This window comes from Excalfactoria chinensis, chromosome 5, assembly GCF_039878825.1.
Source record: "Excalfactoria chinensis isolate bCotChi1 chromosome 5, bCotChi1.hap2, whole genome shotgun sequence".
Lineage (NCBI taxonomy): Eukaryota > Metazoa > Chordata > Aves > Galliformes > Phasianidae > Excalfactoria > Excalfactoria chinensis.
In genome coordinates this window covers 54,824,124-54,836,308 of record NC_092829.1, presented here as the reverse complement: position 1 = coordinate 54,836,308, position 12,185 = coordinate 54,824,124, and the positions used below count along the sequence as shown (strand labels likewise).

At 57.7% G+C, this 12,185-nt stretch overlaps 3 protein-coding genes across 4 annotated transcripts; 2 read left to right on the top strand and 1 right to left on the bottom strand.

Moving 5' to 3' along the window:
- Positions 1–82: 82 nt before the first annotated feature.
- On the bottom strand, positions 83–3,274 carry VPS37C (VPS37C subunit of ESCRT-I). 2 transcript variants are annotated; one of them, XM_072338092.1, is made up of 5 exons: positions 3,039–3,274; positions 2,697–2,810; positions 2,430–2,601; positions 1,998–2,080; positions 83–1,747 (listed from the first exon to the last, which is right to left on the bottom strand). In XM_072338092.1, exons 2-5 carry the CDS (start codon positions 2,787–2,789, stop codon positions 1,031–1,033), a joined length of 1,065 nt encoding a protein of 354 aa, XP_072194193.1. In that variant the 5' UTR covers positions 2,790–2,810; positions 3,039–3,274; the 3' UTR covers positions 83–1,030. The 2 variants fall into 2 exon arrangements, with proteins under 2 accessions (XP_072194193.1, XP_072194192.1); XM_072338091.1 differs by having other exon boundaries at positions 3,035–3,152.
- Positions 3,275–7,254: 3,980 nt separating this feature from the next.
- On the top strand, positions 7,255–9,337 carry LOC140252880 (pepsin A). The gene is made up of 9 exons (XM_072338093.1): positions 7,255–7,310; positions 7,473–7,629; positions 7,718–7,835; positions 7,929–8,047; positions 8,152–8,351; positions 8,473–8,589; positions 8,661–8,799; positions 8,912–9,004; positions 9,188–9,337. Exons 1-9 carry the CDS (start codon positions 7,255–7,257, stop codon positions 9,335–9,337), a joined length of 1,149 nt encoding a protein of 382 aa, XP_072194194.1.
- Positions 9,338–10,345: 1,008 nt separating this feature from the next.
- On the top strand, positions 10,346–11,968 carry LOC140252886 (pepsin A-like). Its single transcript, XM_072338101.1, has 8 exons — positions 10,346–10,367; positions 10,466–10,583; positions 10,665–10,783; positions 10,858–11,057; positions 11,234–11,350; positions 11,427–11,571; positions 11,653–11,745; positions 11,816–11,968. The coding sequence occupies exons 1-8, from the start codon at positions 10,362–10,364 to the stop codon at positions 11,966–11,968; spliced, it is 951 nt and encodes a 316-aa protein (XP_072194202.1). The 5' UTR covers positions 10,346–10,361.
- The last annotated feature ends 217 nt before the right edge of the window (positions 11,969–12,185 follow it).

The following is a 12,185-nucleotide window of genomic DNA, read 5'->3' as shown; positions in this document are numbered from 1 at the left end:
GCATTGACAAAAGGGAGAGGAAGTCGGCACGGAACGATCAATAGAGACCATTTCTGAAAGCACCACTGCTGGGACTCCACGTCTGATTCAGCATTTTATTACTGAAATTAACCACGGCTCCCATTGCCCCCCCCCCCCCCCCCCAAAGCACCCCTCTTGTTCTAGTCCATTAGTAATCTCCCTTTATAAATAACTTACAGACACAGAAGCGGTATTGGTAGGAAAAAGTGCCGAGTGATGCAAACGCCATCCCCACCAGCAGCCCTGGCTCCCCAGCAGCCCTTGTTTCCTGAGAAGGGGAATCCCAAATCCACCCCCAGGCACAGCAGGAGCAGCTGAGTGTGCAGCACTGGCTCCTCTGTGCGACCTGGACACACACCCCAAGGCAGCATGGACCCCTCTCAGTGTAAAAGCACCCACATGCTGCACTCGGAGCCTTTGTGCCCTCAGTCAGAGCCTGTGTGGGATGGAGAGGCTCCTGGGCAGCATGGGGATGGGTTTTGCCACCTGAAAGGGGAGCACTGGGATGCGCTTCTGCTTCAGGGCATGCTGGCAGCACCTCCAAGCTACAACACAACTGCAAGCCCAGCTGTACCCATCTATGGGGAAGGCCCCTCACAGGCAGCAAACATTTTGTGGCTGAAATAGTGCGACTCCCACAGTGCCTTTGGGATACCCATGGAGAAGCTGGGAATTCCTACGCTACATGTGTTATAAATGACAGGCAGTCCCAGAGGATTGCTTGCTTGCATACAAGAGGGATCAGGCTCCCAGCAGGCCCTATCAGTGCACACCCCATTTATAACACACATCCAGCTGCCGGGGTGCTATAGCAGAGCCTGGATGAACCCGTTGGGAAGCAGCCACTTCAGCCCACCAGCAACCACTTCACAATGATCCTAAAGAGGTGTGGCTGCTACTGCATCCTATGCAACACTCTGGTGTGGAGGGGGATGAAGAGACACACTCTGGGCTTGCTCCTCTTCCTCAGTCCACAAAGAGGAGGGAGAAGCGGAAGACAATGTCTGGTTTAGTTGCCAGGCCAAGCAGGGCGCGGGGGGTTCCCAGATGGGGGGTGATACCCATAGGGTGGCCCTGGTGGATACGGAGGCTGAGGGGGGATTGGGAAACTGGGGAGGGGAGGCTGTGTGGGATAGGGACACTGCGGCCTCCCAGCCATGGGGGGTGTGTAGGGTGGGTAGCCGGGTCTGGATGGTGGAGTGGACGGAAAGGAGGGGGGATGCGGTGGGCCCTGGGATGGAGACCAGGAGTAGGCTGGTGCGGACGAGGAGCCTGGGGGAGGCTTGGGGTAGCCTGGTATGGAGTCAGCAGCCTGCAAGGGTGGGTACGTGGCACCTGGAGGAGGCTGGAAGGGAAAGGTGAGCTGACTGCTGGGCTGAGAGGCAGCGACGTTCCCCGTGGCAAGCGGGGCACCGGCAAAAGGAGCAGGTGGGAGAGCTCCATGTGCTGTGGGGCCAAGAGGCATGGCTGGGGCTGGGCTGTAGGGCAGCGGCAAGGAAGGAGCCCCTGATGGGACAGGCAGTGGCTGTGGTGGGTCCACGGGTGCACAAGGAGGCTGCTGCTGTGAGTCCCTGACAGGCTCCTGTGGTGCTCTTGACTTCCGCAGCACCTCCTGCAGCTTTTCCACCCTGACCCGGCGCAAGTGGGACAACTTCCTCATCACCAAGAACTGCTCAAGGAAGGTCTCCAGGACTACCTCACCCTCCAGGAACTTCTCAGCCATTTTCTGGAAGAGAAGACAACACGACATCCCCTCAGTGCTGCCTCCCAAAATCCACCTTGGAATTGACCTCCCCACCCAGAGAACCACCGCACCACACAGAAGCAAAGAAGGAATAATCCAGTGCTTTTTGGAGCAACAATGTCAAGCTATGAAAAGAAAACCCTTGATTTAAGGGATAAGGTTCGGGAGAGTAACTTCGAGCCTCTGAGAGCTAATCACTTCAACTGTTAATTGTTTCAAACCTTAATCTCACCTCAGACTCCTCTTCAATTTTTTGGCTTTCCACCTGCAGGAGATCCAGCAACATCTGAGGGTGCATTGAGGCTGAAAATTTCTCTGGGGAAAAGAGCAGCAGAGAATGTCAGCACGCTGACCTGCCTAACAGAGCTTGTCACCTATTCCACAGCTTTGCACTGTGACACAAGGCAAACATAAAGCAGGAGGAGCTCCATTCCTCACTGTCACGTTTCTGTGCCCCACGTGCATTTCCAAGAGCACCTTCCTGCCTTGGAAAATGTTGGTGTAAGGTTCTGTAGAGGAAACAGCCTTAACCACTGCCACACATGACTGGTACTTAAAGGCAGCTTTAACAGGGGAAAAAGACCTTGGGGGCTTTGAGGTCCCTTCCAATCCAACCATTCAGTAGTTCTGTAATATGAAAGGAAGCGAGATTGGAGTCGCTCACCCAGCTTTGCCTTCTGCTCCTTACAGCGTTCAGCGAGCTTTTGCAGCTCCTCATACTTGCTGGAGAGCTCGGAACGTCCCGTCTCCAGCGGGACCTGGAACTTCAGGTTCTGCTCAGCAAGGCTGCGATTGGCAGCCAGCGCCATCTCCCTCTCCAGCTGCAGCTCCTGCACCTGAGGAGCAGAGCTCGCAGTCAGCACAGTGCCATGTAGTCAGCACAGTGCAACGCACCCAGCACAGCCCTCAACCTGCCCACCTCCCCGCTTACCTCCCTGGACTCCAGGGCCAGGCGCTCAATCTCCGCAGCATCCTCCTGCAGCGCCTGCAGCTCCTCCACACTGCGGTTCTTCAGGCTGTCCATGCCCAGAGCAGCCACGGGCTCCTAGAACGGGGAAAGGCATTCAGAAGGCCGGCAGGGCCGCTAAACGCTGCTGGGATCACCCAGCCCAACCCACGGCCACGGGGCCGCGTCCCTCAGCGCCACATCACGGCTGCTGGGCGCCCCCCGGCTCGGTGACCGCAGCCCTGAATCACCCCGAGCCGGCGGCGATCACCGCGACCGGCCGCCGACCCCGTTCAGGACGTACAAACCGCTTCACTTCTTACTCACGCTGCACCCGGAAGGCCCGCTCGCTCGCACCGGGCGCTCCCGTCTCGGCTCGCCTCCCGTCGGCCCGCTCCTCCCCAGCTCCGTCCCCGCTCGGGGCTCAGCGCGGAGCCACGCTACCCGCGGCGGCACCGAAAGGCCGCGAACACCGGCGGCCGTGAGGCCAGGCCTCGCTCCGCCCGGCTTCGGGCCGCCGGGCCCCGCCGCCACCAACTTCCGGCGCCGCACCGGAAATGAGCGCTGCCGCCGCGCGCCGGGAGACGTGGCGCCCCCTGGCGGAGAGGGGTGCGCGCCGCCGCCGCCATCTTGTGGCCCGGGCTCATCGTCGGCTGCGTTCGCGGCTGGAGCTGAAGCGGGGCCTGGTTGTCGCGGCCACGGCGCAGGGGATCCGTGCAGGGAGCTCCTCTGGCCGCTGTACGGCCGCTTACGGCTGTAAGCCCAGCGAGCCCTGCAAGACGTGAAAGAAAAGCAAGTCCCTGGTGAATAGCCTGCCCTGCAGCAAACACGACTACGGGAGCAGCAGGCAAACACCTGCTGGCTGCTCGTGGTCTGCACAGCGCTGCCCTCCACCTCTCGTGGAACCACGGCTCCATGCAGTGGCTGGGAGGGTCCTGAAGGATCCCAGCAGCACAGAATGGTGGGATGGGAGGGACCTCAGAGCTCCCCCGGTCTCTTGTGGGCTGGTTGCTCCATCCAGCCTGGCTTTGAGCGAGCACCTCCAGGGATGGGGAACCCACAGCTCCCCTCCGTCAGAACCTCAACAATCTCCGAGTACCCGATTTCCTCCTCATAACCGACCCGAATGGCTCATCTTTGAGTTGAAAGCCCTGCGCCGACAGCCACCGAGAAGAGTGGAACAGAAAGGGGACCACAGCAAGGTCATGGCAGTATTTCAGAGGTGCTGCCATCCAAGCACATGGCTCCAGAAAGGCACCTCTGGTTCCTGCGTGCCACGTGAGGCCCTGTTGGCTTCTGTATGACAAACATGAGTCATACAGATCTGGTTCAGTACCCAGTGGTCCAGTCGGCGCATAGCAGGGACGATAACCTTGGCAGAACCCAGTGTTATTGCAAGAAAGGGACGTGGTATCCCAAAGGGAGATGGATTTTCAAGGAGGATCGATAGCGTGAGGACGATAGCGTGAAGATCAGCCTTCAGGAACGTGGAAGGGCACATCCAGCTCACCATCTGTCAGACTGTAAGGGCTGAGTACGGGATAAGCAATACTGTATGTGGATGACAGCACCGAGGGAAGACTTGATGAGTGGATCTGATGTTCACAGCTCCTTGGGCGCTGAAGTGGGAGGTGGCAGTGCAAAGCTGGAGCAAAGCAGCACAAAATCAGTGCGGGGTTAAAGAAATCTCACACAGAATCCAGCTCAGCAGCCCTGATTCTGTCTCACGTTTCACCTCTGGTTTGTTGTTTTTTTTTTTGGCCAGCCATGTTCACTTGTGGTTTTGGTTTAACGTCCCTTTGAGCCGAACAGTCACTCAACTTTCTCAGCACCACGTTGCAGATGTAGTTCAGAAGGGAGCTGCAGCCCAGCCAGCTCCCTTCCTGTACCTGCTCTCATGTAACCAGAGGGCTTCGTAAACCCTGTGGTTCAGCCACAGACCAAGACTGCTGGTGGCCTCCATCACAGGCTGGGTCTCCTGCAGCAGATGGGAAGAGCTGACCTCACCACCCAGAGGTCCTGCCCAGCATGGAGCCAACGTCTCTCTTCGTTTATTGATATTAATCAACAAACTGTATCAAGTGTGAGGAATTTGACACCTCAGGAATGTCAAAGCAGACTCCTTTCCGCTCAGTCTGCCCTTATGGAAGGGTCAGGAAAAATGTTACAGGGAGAAGAAAACAGGTTTGCTTCCTTGATCTGCTGTTACCAGGATAAAAATCACCTCAGGAAGGTGATTTTTCTCAGGCTGAGCCTTTTGAGCTGGCACAGGTAGAGCCCTAGGAATGGTTATCTTTTCCTCAAGGATAGTTCTGCCTAGCAGCAGCTCAGTTTGATAGGGCTGTTTCCAAGCTTCATCAGCAAAGTTCCTCACCACATCAAGTGTGAAAGTCCACTTGCAGTCCTATTTGGCCCTTGGGATGAGCCGTACGATAGCTCAATGCAACATCACTGTTGGTGCCCAATCTCGTACCATTCCCACCCAGACTTTTTGTGCACCAGCCAGAGCTATTTGCCAGTCAAATCCAAGTCACCTAACCTTGCTGTGTGTCCAAAAGAAAGGCATATTTTACCCTGCTTTCCCAGCACTGATGACACCTTACATTTCTTGGTCGTGTCTTTCCTGGCTTGAAGACAGTAGCTGCCCAAAGGCCCACCCAGAGCAGGCACATCTCCCAGACACTGCCCAGCTCTGTTGATCCACGACTGTGAAGTGAGGTCCCCGTGTTCCATTTCTCCCCCCCCCCTCCACTGTTCATTGCAATGACCAGAAACGCTCCGTTTTCAGGTGGTCCTACCCCTGCACAGCCCGCTTCCCATCGGGAAGGAGATCTGATTATGAAATCATTAGCCCTTGGAAACTTCCTTTAGGCCTCTCAGTGGAAAAAACTTGCATTTCTTATCAGGCTTGCCAGGCACATGCAGAAGCCTGACGTGTGAGCAAACAGGCAGCAGGGCCTCCCCTCTCTGTGTTGGCCACCAGGCCGGTCCTGTTCCTTGCCAATGAGTTGTCTTCAGGCTCTTAGCCCTTCTTTGACCTTCACCTGCCCCTGGGGGGACATCGTGGGTGTGAGTGTGGTTGTTGATGTCTGCAGGCCTGCTCATGTGCGGGAAGTCCCAGCAGAGAAAAAGGAAAAGAGGAAAATCTGCTTTTGGCCAATCTTAGAGCTGCTCGACCACCTGCCTGCCCTTGTTGATCATAGAATTATATGATGGCTGAGTTGGAAGAGACCTTAAAGCCGTCCCAGTCTTACTCGCTGCTGTGGGCTGGTTTCCCACCACCAGACCAAGTTGCCCAGGGCCCCATCCAGCCCAGTGTTGGGCACCTCTGGGAATGGGGCATCCACAGCTTCTCTGTGCATCCTGTGCCAGGGCCTCGCTGCCCTCTGATGACCGAGGCAGCTCAGGGGGTCCTCCCATGGGTTCGCCCCTGGTTCATTTTGTTGACAGATGCTGTCAGAGTGCCTATCCCATGATGGGCAACTGTACCCTCAGCAGGGGGTTGAAACTGGATGATCTTTGAGGTCCCATCCCAACCAACCATTCTGTGTCTCTATGACTGAGAAGCATTGAGAATCAGCCTTCTCACCCAGAGGCATATCTATCAGAACATACATGCAGAATATACGTCTGTGATACAGCAAAACCTGATCGCGGAGCTACTTTTCATCTTTGAGGCCACTTGTTGCTGCCCTGGAGCTTTGCTTGTTAAAATAGGTGCCCACAAGGGTGGCCAAGTTACAGAGTACCATAGTTTCACATCGCCAGTCCCAATCACGAGGCTTTCCCCAGTTTATATTTTAAGTGCAATAAGAGCATTTGCCCCAAACTTCTTTTCCCAGCAGAAAGACTGCCATGTGGGCATGCTGTTGTCCCCTGCCTCATGGATATCGGGCATCTCAACCCTTCTGCCCTTATCATCACCTGCTGGACCGTACCAGGCCGCTCTCCCTTCCTCTCCCTGGTGAGGTTAGCATCCATCTTCCCATCTCTCCTTGCAAGAAGTGGGGCTGAGGCTGGTGCTCACTGCTGCAGGCTCCCTCTGTTTTCCTCCGCTGCCCTGTGCACAGGACAAGGTGACCGTGCCGGCTCACGCACGTGGCACCACAATGCCCAAACCAGAGCTGAGCACCTCTGACGCAACCACGTGTGGGTGACCTCTGTGTTGTTCTGGCCAGCAGCATCCCCAGTGGGTCCCACTTTCATCCCCTAATTGGTCCCAGTTTCATCCTCCACAACCCCAGTCAGCCCAGCATCTGCCAGGACCTCCCTGTGGCACTGCAGGATGCTGGGATGTGTTTCTCCCAGAGCCTGAGCCTTGCCTAAGCATCCATGCCCCAGTGGAGGAGATGGCAAGCCATCAGCTTGACATTCCCCTGGTGTCCTCTGCGGACATTGCGATAACTCCCACCTGGCCGTTTGCCTTTCTTATCGGGGCTGCTGGCCAAACAACCATGGGGCTGTATATAAGGAGCTCAACTGAGGCACCCAGCACATTCGGCACTTCACCGTTGGCATCAGCAACTTGCCACGAAGAGCCACGATGAAGCTGCTCCTGCTCCTCGGCCTGGTGGCCCTGGCCCAATGCAGCATCCACAGGTGAGCGGTGTGGTGGTGGGAATGTGATGGGGCCCATCAAGTACAGGGGACAGCTCGCAGTGCCCAGCCATAGCCACGGCGGAGGCACGGGATGGGCGCCCCCAAAACTTACATGCCCTGATCCCCATCCTTGCCCTGAGCCTAATCTCTCCCACACCTCAGGGTCCCGCTGCAAAAGGGGAAGTCCCTGCGGAAGCAGCTGAAGGAGCATGGCTTGCTGGAGGATTTCCTGAAGAAGCATCCCTACAACCCAGCCTCCAAATACAACCCTGTCCTTACTGCCACTGAATCCTATGAGCCCATGACGAACTACATGGATGTGAGCAGGGGGCAGCCACAAGCTGAGGGTCACCAGCCCCTCACCACCTCTCTCATCACCTTCCTATCCCCCTCCTCTCCTTCCACAGGCTTCATACTACGGCACCATCTCCATCGGCACACCGCAGCAGGACTTCACTGTCATCTTTGACACTGGCTCCTCCAACCTGTGGGTGCCCTCTATCTACTGCAAAAGCTCGGCCTGCAGTGAGTATCCCTGTCCCCAAGGGCTGGGGGATAATGTCTCCTTTTGACACATGCTGTCACCTTGCTGTGACCGTCTCTCTCTCATACCTGCAGGCAACCACCATCTCTTCAACCCCTCCAAGTCTTCCACCTACGTGAGCACCAATGAAACCGTCTACATCGCCTACGGCACCGGCAGCATGAGTGGCATCCTGGGCTATGACACTGTGGCTGTAAGGCAGCAGCGATCCAGCTGCCTGGATCACGGGGCATGGGGACACGGGGATGCCGCACGCCACAACCCAGCCCATCCTACTCTCCCCATCTCTCCTACCAGGTCTCGAACATCGATGTCAAAAATCAGATCTTTGGGCTGTCTGAGACTGAGCCTGGCTCGTTCTTCTACTACTGCAACTTTGACGGCATCCTGGGCCTGGCCTTCCCCAGCATCTCCTCCTCTGGGGCCACCCCTGTCTTCGACAACATGATGAACCAGGACCTGGTGGCCCAGGACCTCTTCTCCGTCTACCTGAGCAAGTAGGTCCCATGGAGAATATTCTCTCCTTGAGGTCCCTGCAGAGGCTTCAGCACTATGTCCTCTCAGTGCTGTGGGGATCCTGGGCCATGGGACCACTGTACATAATGGCTGCTCCTACAGGGATGGGAAATCAGGCAGCTTTGTCCTCTTTGGCGGCATTGACCCAGAATACACCACCGGAGGCATCTACTGGGTCCCGCTCTCTGCTGAAACCTACTGGCAGATCACCATGGACAGGTATTGTTGGTGGTGATGGGACAGAGTTGAGGGTGTTGACATCCCATAGCTCACCTCCGGGCTCCATGCAGGGTCACCGTTGGTGGGAAGTACGTCGCCTGCTTCTTCACCTGCCAGGCCATTGTGGATACTGGCACCTCACTGCTAGTCATGCCCCAAGGCGCCTACAATCGCGTCATCCGTGACCTGGGTGTCAGCTCTGATGGCGAGGTGAGGCGGGAGGCCCTGGGGACCCACAGGACTCAGGATCCTCCCTGAAGGCCAAGGTCCTGCCATGGGACACGTGGTTCCAGAAGGGCCACTGACCCCACGTCCCCCACAGATCAACTGCAATGACATCAGCAAACTGCCTGACGTCACCTTCCACATCAACGGCCATGCCTTCACCCTGCCAGCCAGCGACTACGTGCTGAACGTGAGCACCCAGGGGGGTGGTGATGGGCACGGGGAAAGGGATGGGGATGGGACGGAGTTGGGGACGAGGGTGGGACGGAGATGAAAGTGAGGGTGGAGATGGGGTGGAGATGGAGATAGGGATGAGGATGGACTCCTCTGGGTGTGCTGGGCAGCTGGTGATGGTCTTCATCTTTGCCCACAGGAGGAAGGATCCTGCAGCCTTGGCTTCGAAAACATGGGCACCCCCACCGAGTTGGGTGAGCAGTGGATCCTTGGCGACGTCTTCATCCGCAAGTACTATGTGATCTTCGACAGGGGCAACAACAAGGTGGGGTTCTCCCCTCTGTCCTGAGCACCTTCAGCCCCTGGCTGGGCCAGACCCCACTCTCCTGGCCCCCACTGCCGCTGTCGCTGAGCACAATAAAGCCTTGGAAATGCATTAATGTGTTGAGTTTCTCTGGGAAGGGTCGGGTCAGGCTGCAGCATCTCCATGGTGCTGATGATGTTGGGCTGAGCCCCTCCTGATGGTGGGGCCTTTTGTTTCCCCCCACCATGATGCTTGCCAGCCACAAGCATCTAGGGCCCAGGGCCAAGCCATCACCATGCTGGCAGGGCTCACCTGTGCTGTGTTTGTTCCTGGCACGTGGCTCGGTGGCTCCTGTTGGCAGCACCAGTGCTGAGCCCCTGGCAGCTCCCAGCTGGCCCATCCCCAGCCACACATGTGTCCTGTGCACGGAAGGGACAACCGAAAGATTCATTCCAAGGATGCAATTCGTCAAGGGGTGGTGCTGGTGATGCTGCTCGCTGCCACCTGGGTGCCATCACATGCCCTGGCTCCCTCTGGTTCACCCAGCTGTGCAAACACCCTGCACTTCGAAGCAAGGCAGCAGGTGGCCTGTAAGTGCCAGAAGGGCAGTGGCATGACAGCAGGAAGCTGATTGGTGCCAGGGGCTCAGTGCCAAGGCAGCAGGCGGCCAACAAGTGTCCCCAAGTGGGATGAAAGGGTTTGGCTTATCAGGGTGCCGGCACGCCTCATCCGGGAGTGCCTCTGTGCGCTGTGATTTAAGGGCAGGCACCCCACGGTGCAGCACTGCATCCCTGTGCCATGAGGTGGCTGTGGCTGATGGGGCTGGCAGTAGCCACCCACGCCCTGATGACAAAGTAGGGAACGCTGGTGGTCACGGTGGGACCCAAGCCCTGTGGTTGTCCCCGTGCTCAGCTGCAGCCTCTTCTACAGGGTCACCTTGCAGCAGAGGAAAACAAAGCAGAGAGTGCTGCAGGACAGCAGGGTGTTGGGGAAGCTCCTGCTGCAGCAAGCCCCCTCCCTGGCAGTCAAGCATCGCCGTACCACCAGCAAGGAGCTCTTGGAAAACTACATGGATGTGAGTGTGGGGGGCACTGCAGGGTCCCCAGTGACTGGGGGACCCTGGGGGGTTGGGCAGGGGGCAGCGGAAGCCTCCAAAACACCCTGTGTTGGCAGCTGAGCTATGTGGGCACCATCTCCATTGGCACGCCACCCCAGCAGTTCTCTGTCATCTTTGACACCGGATCGGCCAACATGTGGGTGCCCTCGGTGTACTGCAACAGCCCGGCTTGTGGTGAGTGTCACTGAGCATCGGGATGCTGGGGGGGCTGCAGCCCTCCTGCCCTGCTCAGCTCTTCCTCCCCCCCTGCTGCAGCCAGCCACCGACGCTTCGACCCAGCACGCTCCTCCACCTACCGCAGCACCACCACCAGCGTGGCCACCTGGTATGGCACTGGCAGCATGGTTGGTGTGCTGGCCTACGACACAGTCATGGTGAGCATCCGGCAGGCACAGAAAGGGTGGGGGGAGATGTGGTGCAGCCCGAGCCTCCCTGCTCTCCCCATCAGGTTGGGAGCATCCAGGTGCAGAACCAGATGGTTGGGCTAAGTCAGTGGGAGCCCAGCTCCTTCCTCATCCACGTGCCCTTTGATGGTTTCCTGGGGCTGGCCTTCCCCAGCATCGCCTCCTCCGGTGCTACCCCTCTGTTTGACAACATGATGAGCCAAGGCCTGGTGGCTCAGGACCTTTTCTCCATCTACCTCGCCCCGTAAGTACGAGCAGCACATATGCAAACTCCAGCAGGCTTGGGGCCAAAGCATTACCAGTGGTGAAACTTCATGTTGGGGTGACTTCAGGGCATGCACAGCTCCCACCTGGGAGCGGAATTCTGGTCCAGGAGGGCACTGACACCCCATGGGCACCCCACTTCTGCCTCCCCAGCAGCGATGAGAGGAATGGCAGCTTTGTGCTCTTCGGTGGCATCGACAATTCCCACTTCACTGGGAACCTGAGCTGGATCCCACTGACTGCCCAAACGTACTGGCAAATCAAGGTGGACAGGTAGCGCCGGGACGTGGCATGGGTAGGGGGACTTGTCACCAGGACAGCCTGCCTAAGGGCGATGCTGTGCCCCCAGAATCACCATGCATGGCCTCCCCATCGCCTGCATCCATGGCTGCCAGGCCATTCTGGACAGCGGCACCTCGATGCTGGCAGGCCCTGGCATCAGCATCCGCCACATCCACTACAAGATGGGAGCCACACGCAGCCCCAGTGGTCTGGTGAGCACGCAGGGAAGAAGGCAGGGACAGGACGATGTCCTTCCTGCTGAGGCTGAGGCCGGGCTGTCCCCTCCCTGACAGCACACAGTGAGATGCAGCTCCATTCTGCCCGACATCATCTTCATCATCGCTGGCACACAGTTCCCACTGCCACCTCAGTCCTACATCCTCCAGGTGAGCCCCAAGCCCCAGCACTCCACGCCCATGGGCTGCCCACCTCTTACTGCATCCCCGTCCCCTCCAGATGGAGGACGGCTCCTGCATGAGTGGCTTTGAAGCCTACGCCCTGCCCACGGCTGCCGATGAGCTCTGGATCCTTGGCCACATCTTCCTGCGTCGCTATTACAGCGTTTTCGACAGAGCCAACAGCATGGTGGGTCTGGCACCTGCTGCCTAAAGCACGCCGTAATAACACCATCATACAACCATAAAGGTTGGAAAAGACCTTTAAGACCATCCAATTGAACTGTTGACCCATCCCCACTGCTCCGACTGACCACGTCCCTCGGTGCTACATCTCAAACACCTCCAGGGATGGTAATTCCACAACCCCCCCGGGCATCCTGTGCCAATGCAGCACCACTTTCACCCCTCCCCTGGCACAACTTGAGGCC

What these genes read in the sequence shown, in the direction of transcription:
- VPS37C (XM_072338092.1), bottom strand. Translation starts at nt 2,789, where the DNA reads ATGGACAGCCTGAAGAACCGCAGTGTGGAGGAGCTGCAGGCGCTGCAG. An exon ending in TGGCCCTGGAGTCCAGGGAG is followed by an intron (nt 2,602 to 2,696) that starts GTAAGCGGGGAG and finishes TCTGCTCCTCAG; the next exon opens with GTGCAGGAGCTGCAGCTGGA. An exon ending in AAATTGAAGAGGAGTCTGAG is followed by an intron (nt 1,748 to 1,997) that starts GTGAGATTAAGG and finishes CTTCTCTTCCAG; the next exon opens with AAAATGGCTGAGAAGTTCCT.
- LOC140252880 (XM_072338093.1), top strand. Translation starts at nt 7,255, where the DNA reads ATGAAGCTGCTCCTGCTCCTCGGCCTGGTGGCCCTGGCCCAATGCAGC. An exon ending in GCCCAATGCAGCATCCACAG is followed by an intron (nt 7,311 to 7,472) that starts GTGAGCGGTGTG and finishes CCCACACCTCAG; the next exon opens with GGTCCCGCTGCAAAAGGGGA. An exon ending in TTCTCCGTCTACCTGAGCAA is followed by an intron (nt 8,352 to 8,472) that starts GTAGGTCCCATG and finishes CTGCTCCTACAG; the next exon opens with GGATGGGAAATCAGGCAGCT.
- LOC140252886 (XM_072338101.1), top strand. An exon ending in CACGCAGCCCCAGTGGTCTG is followed by an intron (nt 11,572 to 11,652) that starts GTGAGCACGCAG and finishes CCTCCCTGACAG; the next exon opens with CACACAGTGAGATGCAGCTC. An exon ending in CTCAGTCCTACATCCTCCAG is followed by an intron (nt 11,746 to 11,815) that starts GTGAGCCCCAAG and finishes CGTCCCCTCCAG; the next exon opens with ATGGAGGACGGCTCCTGCAT.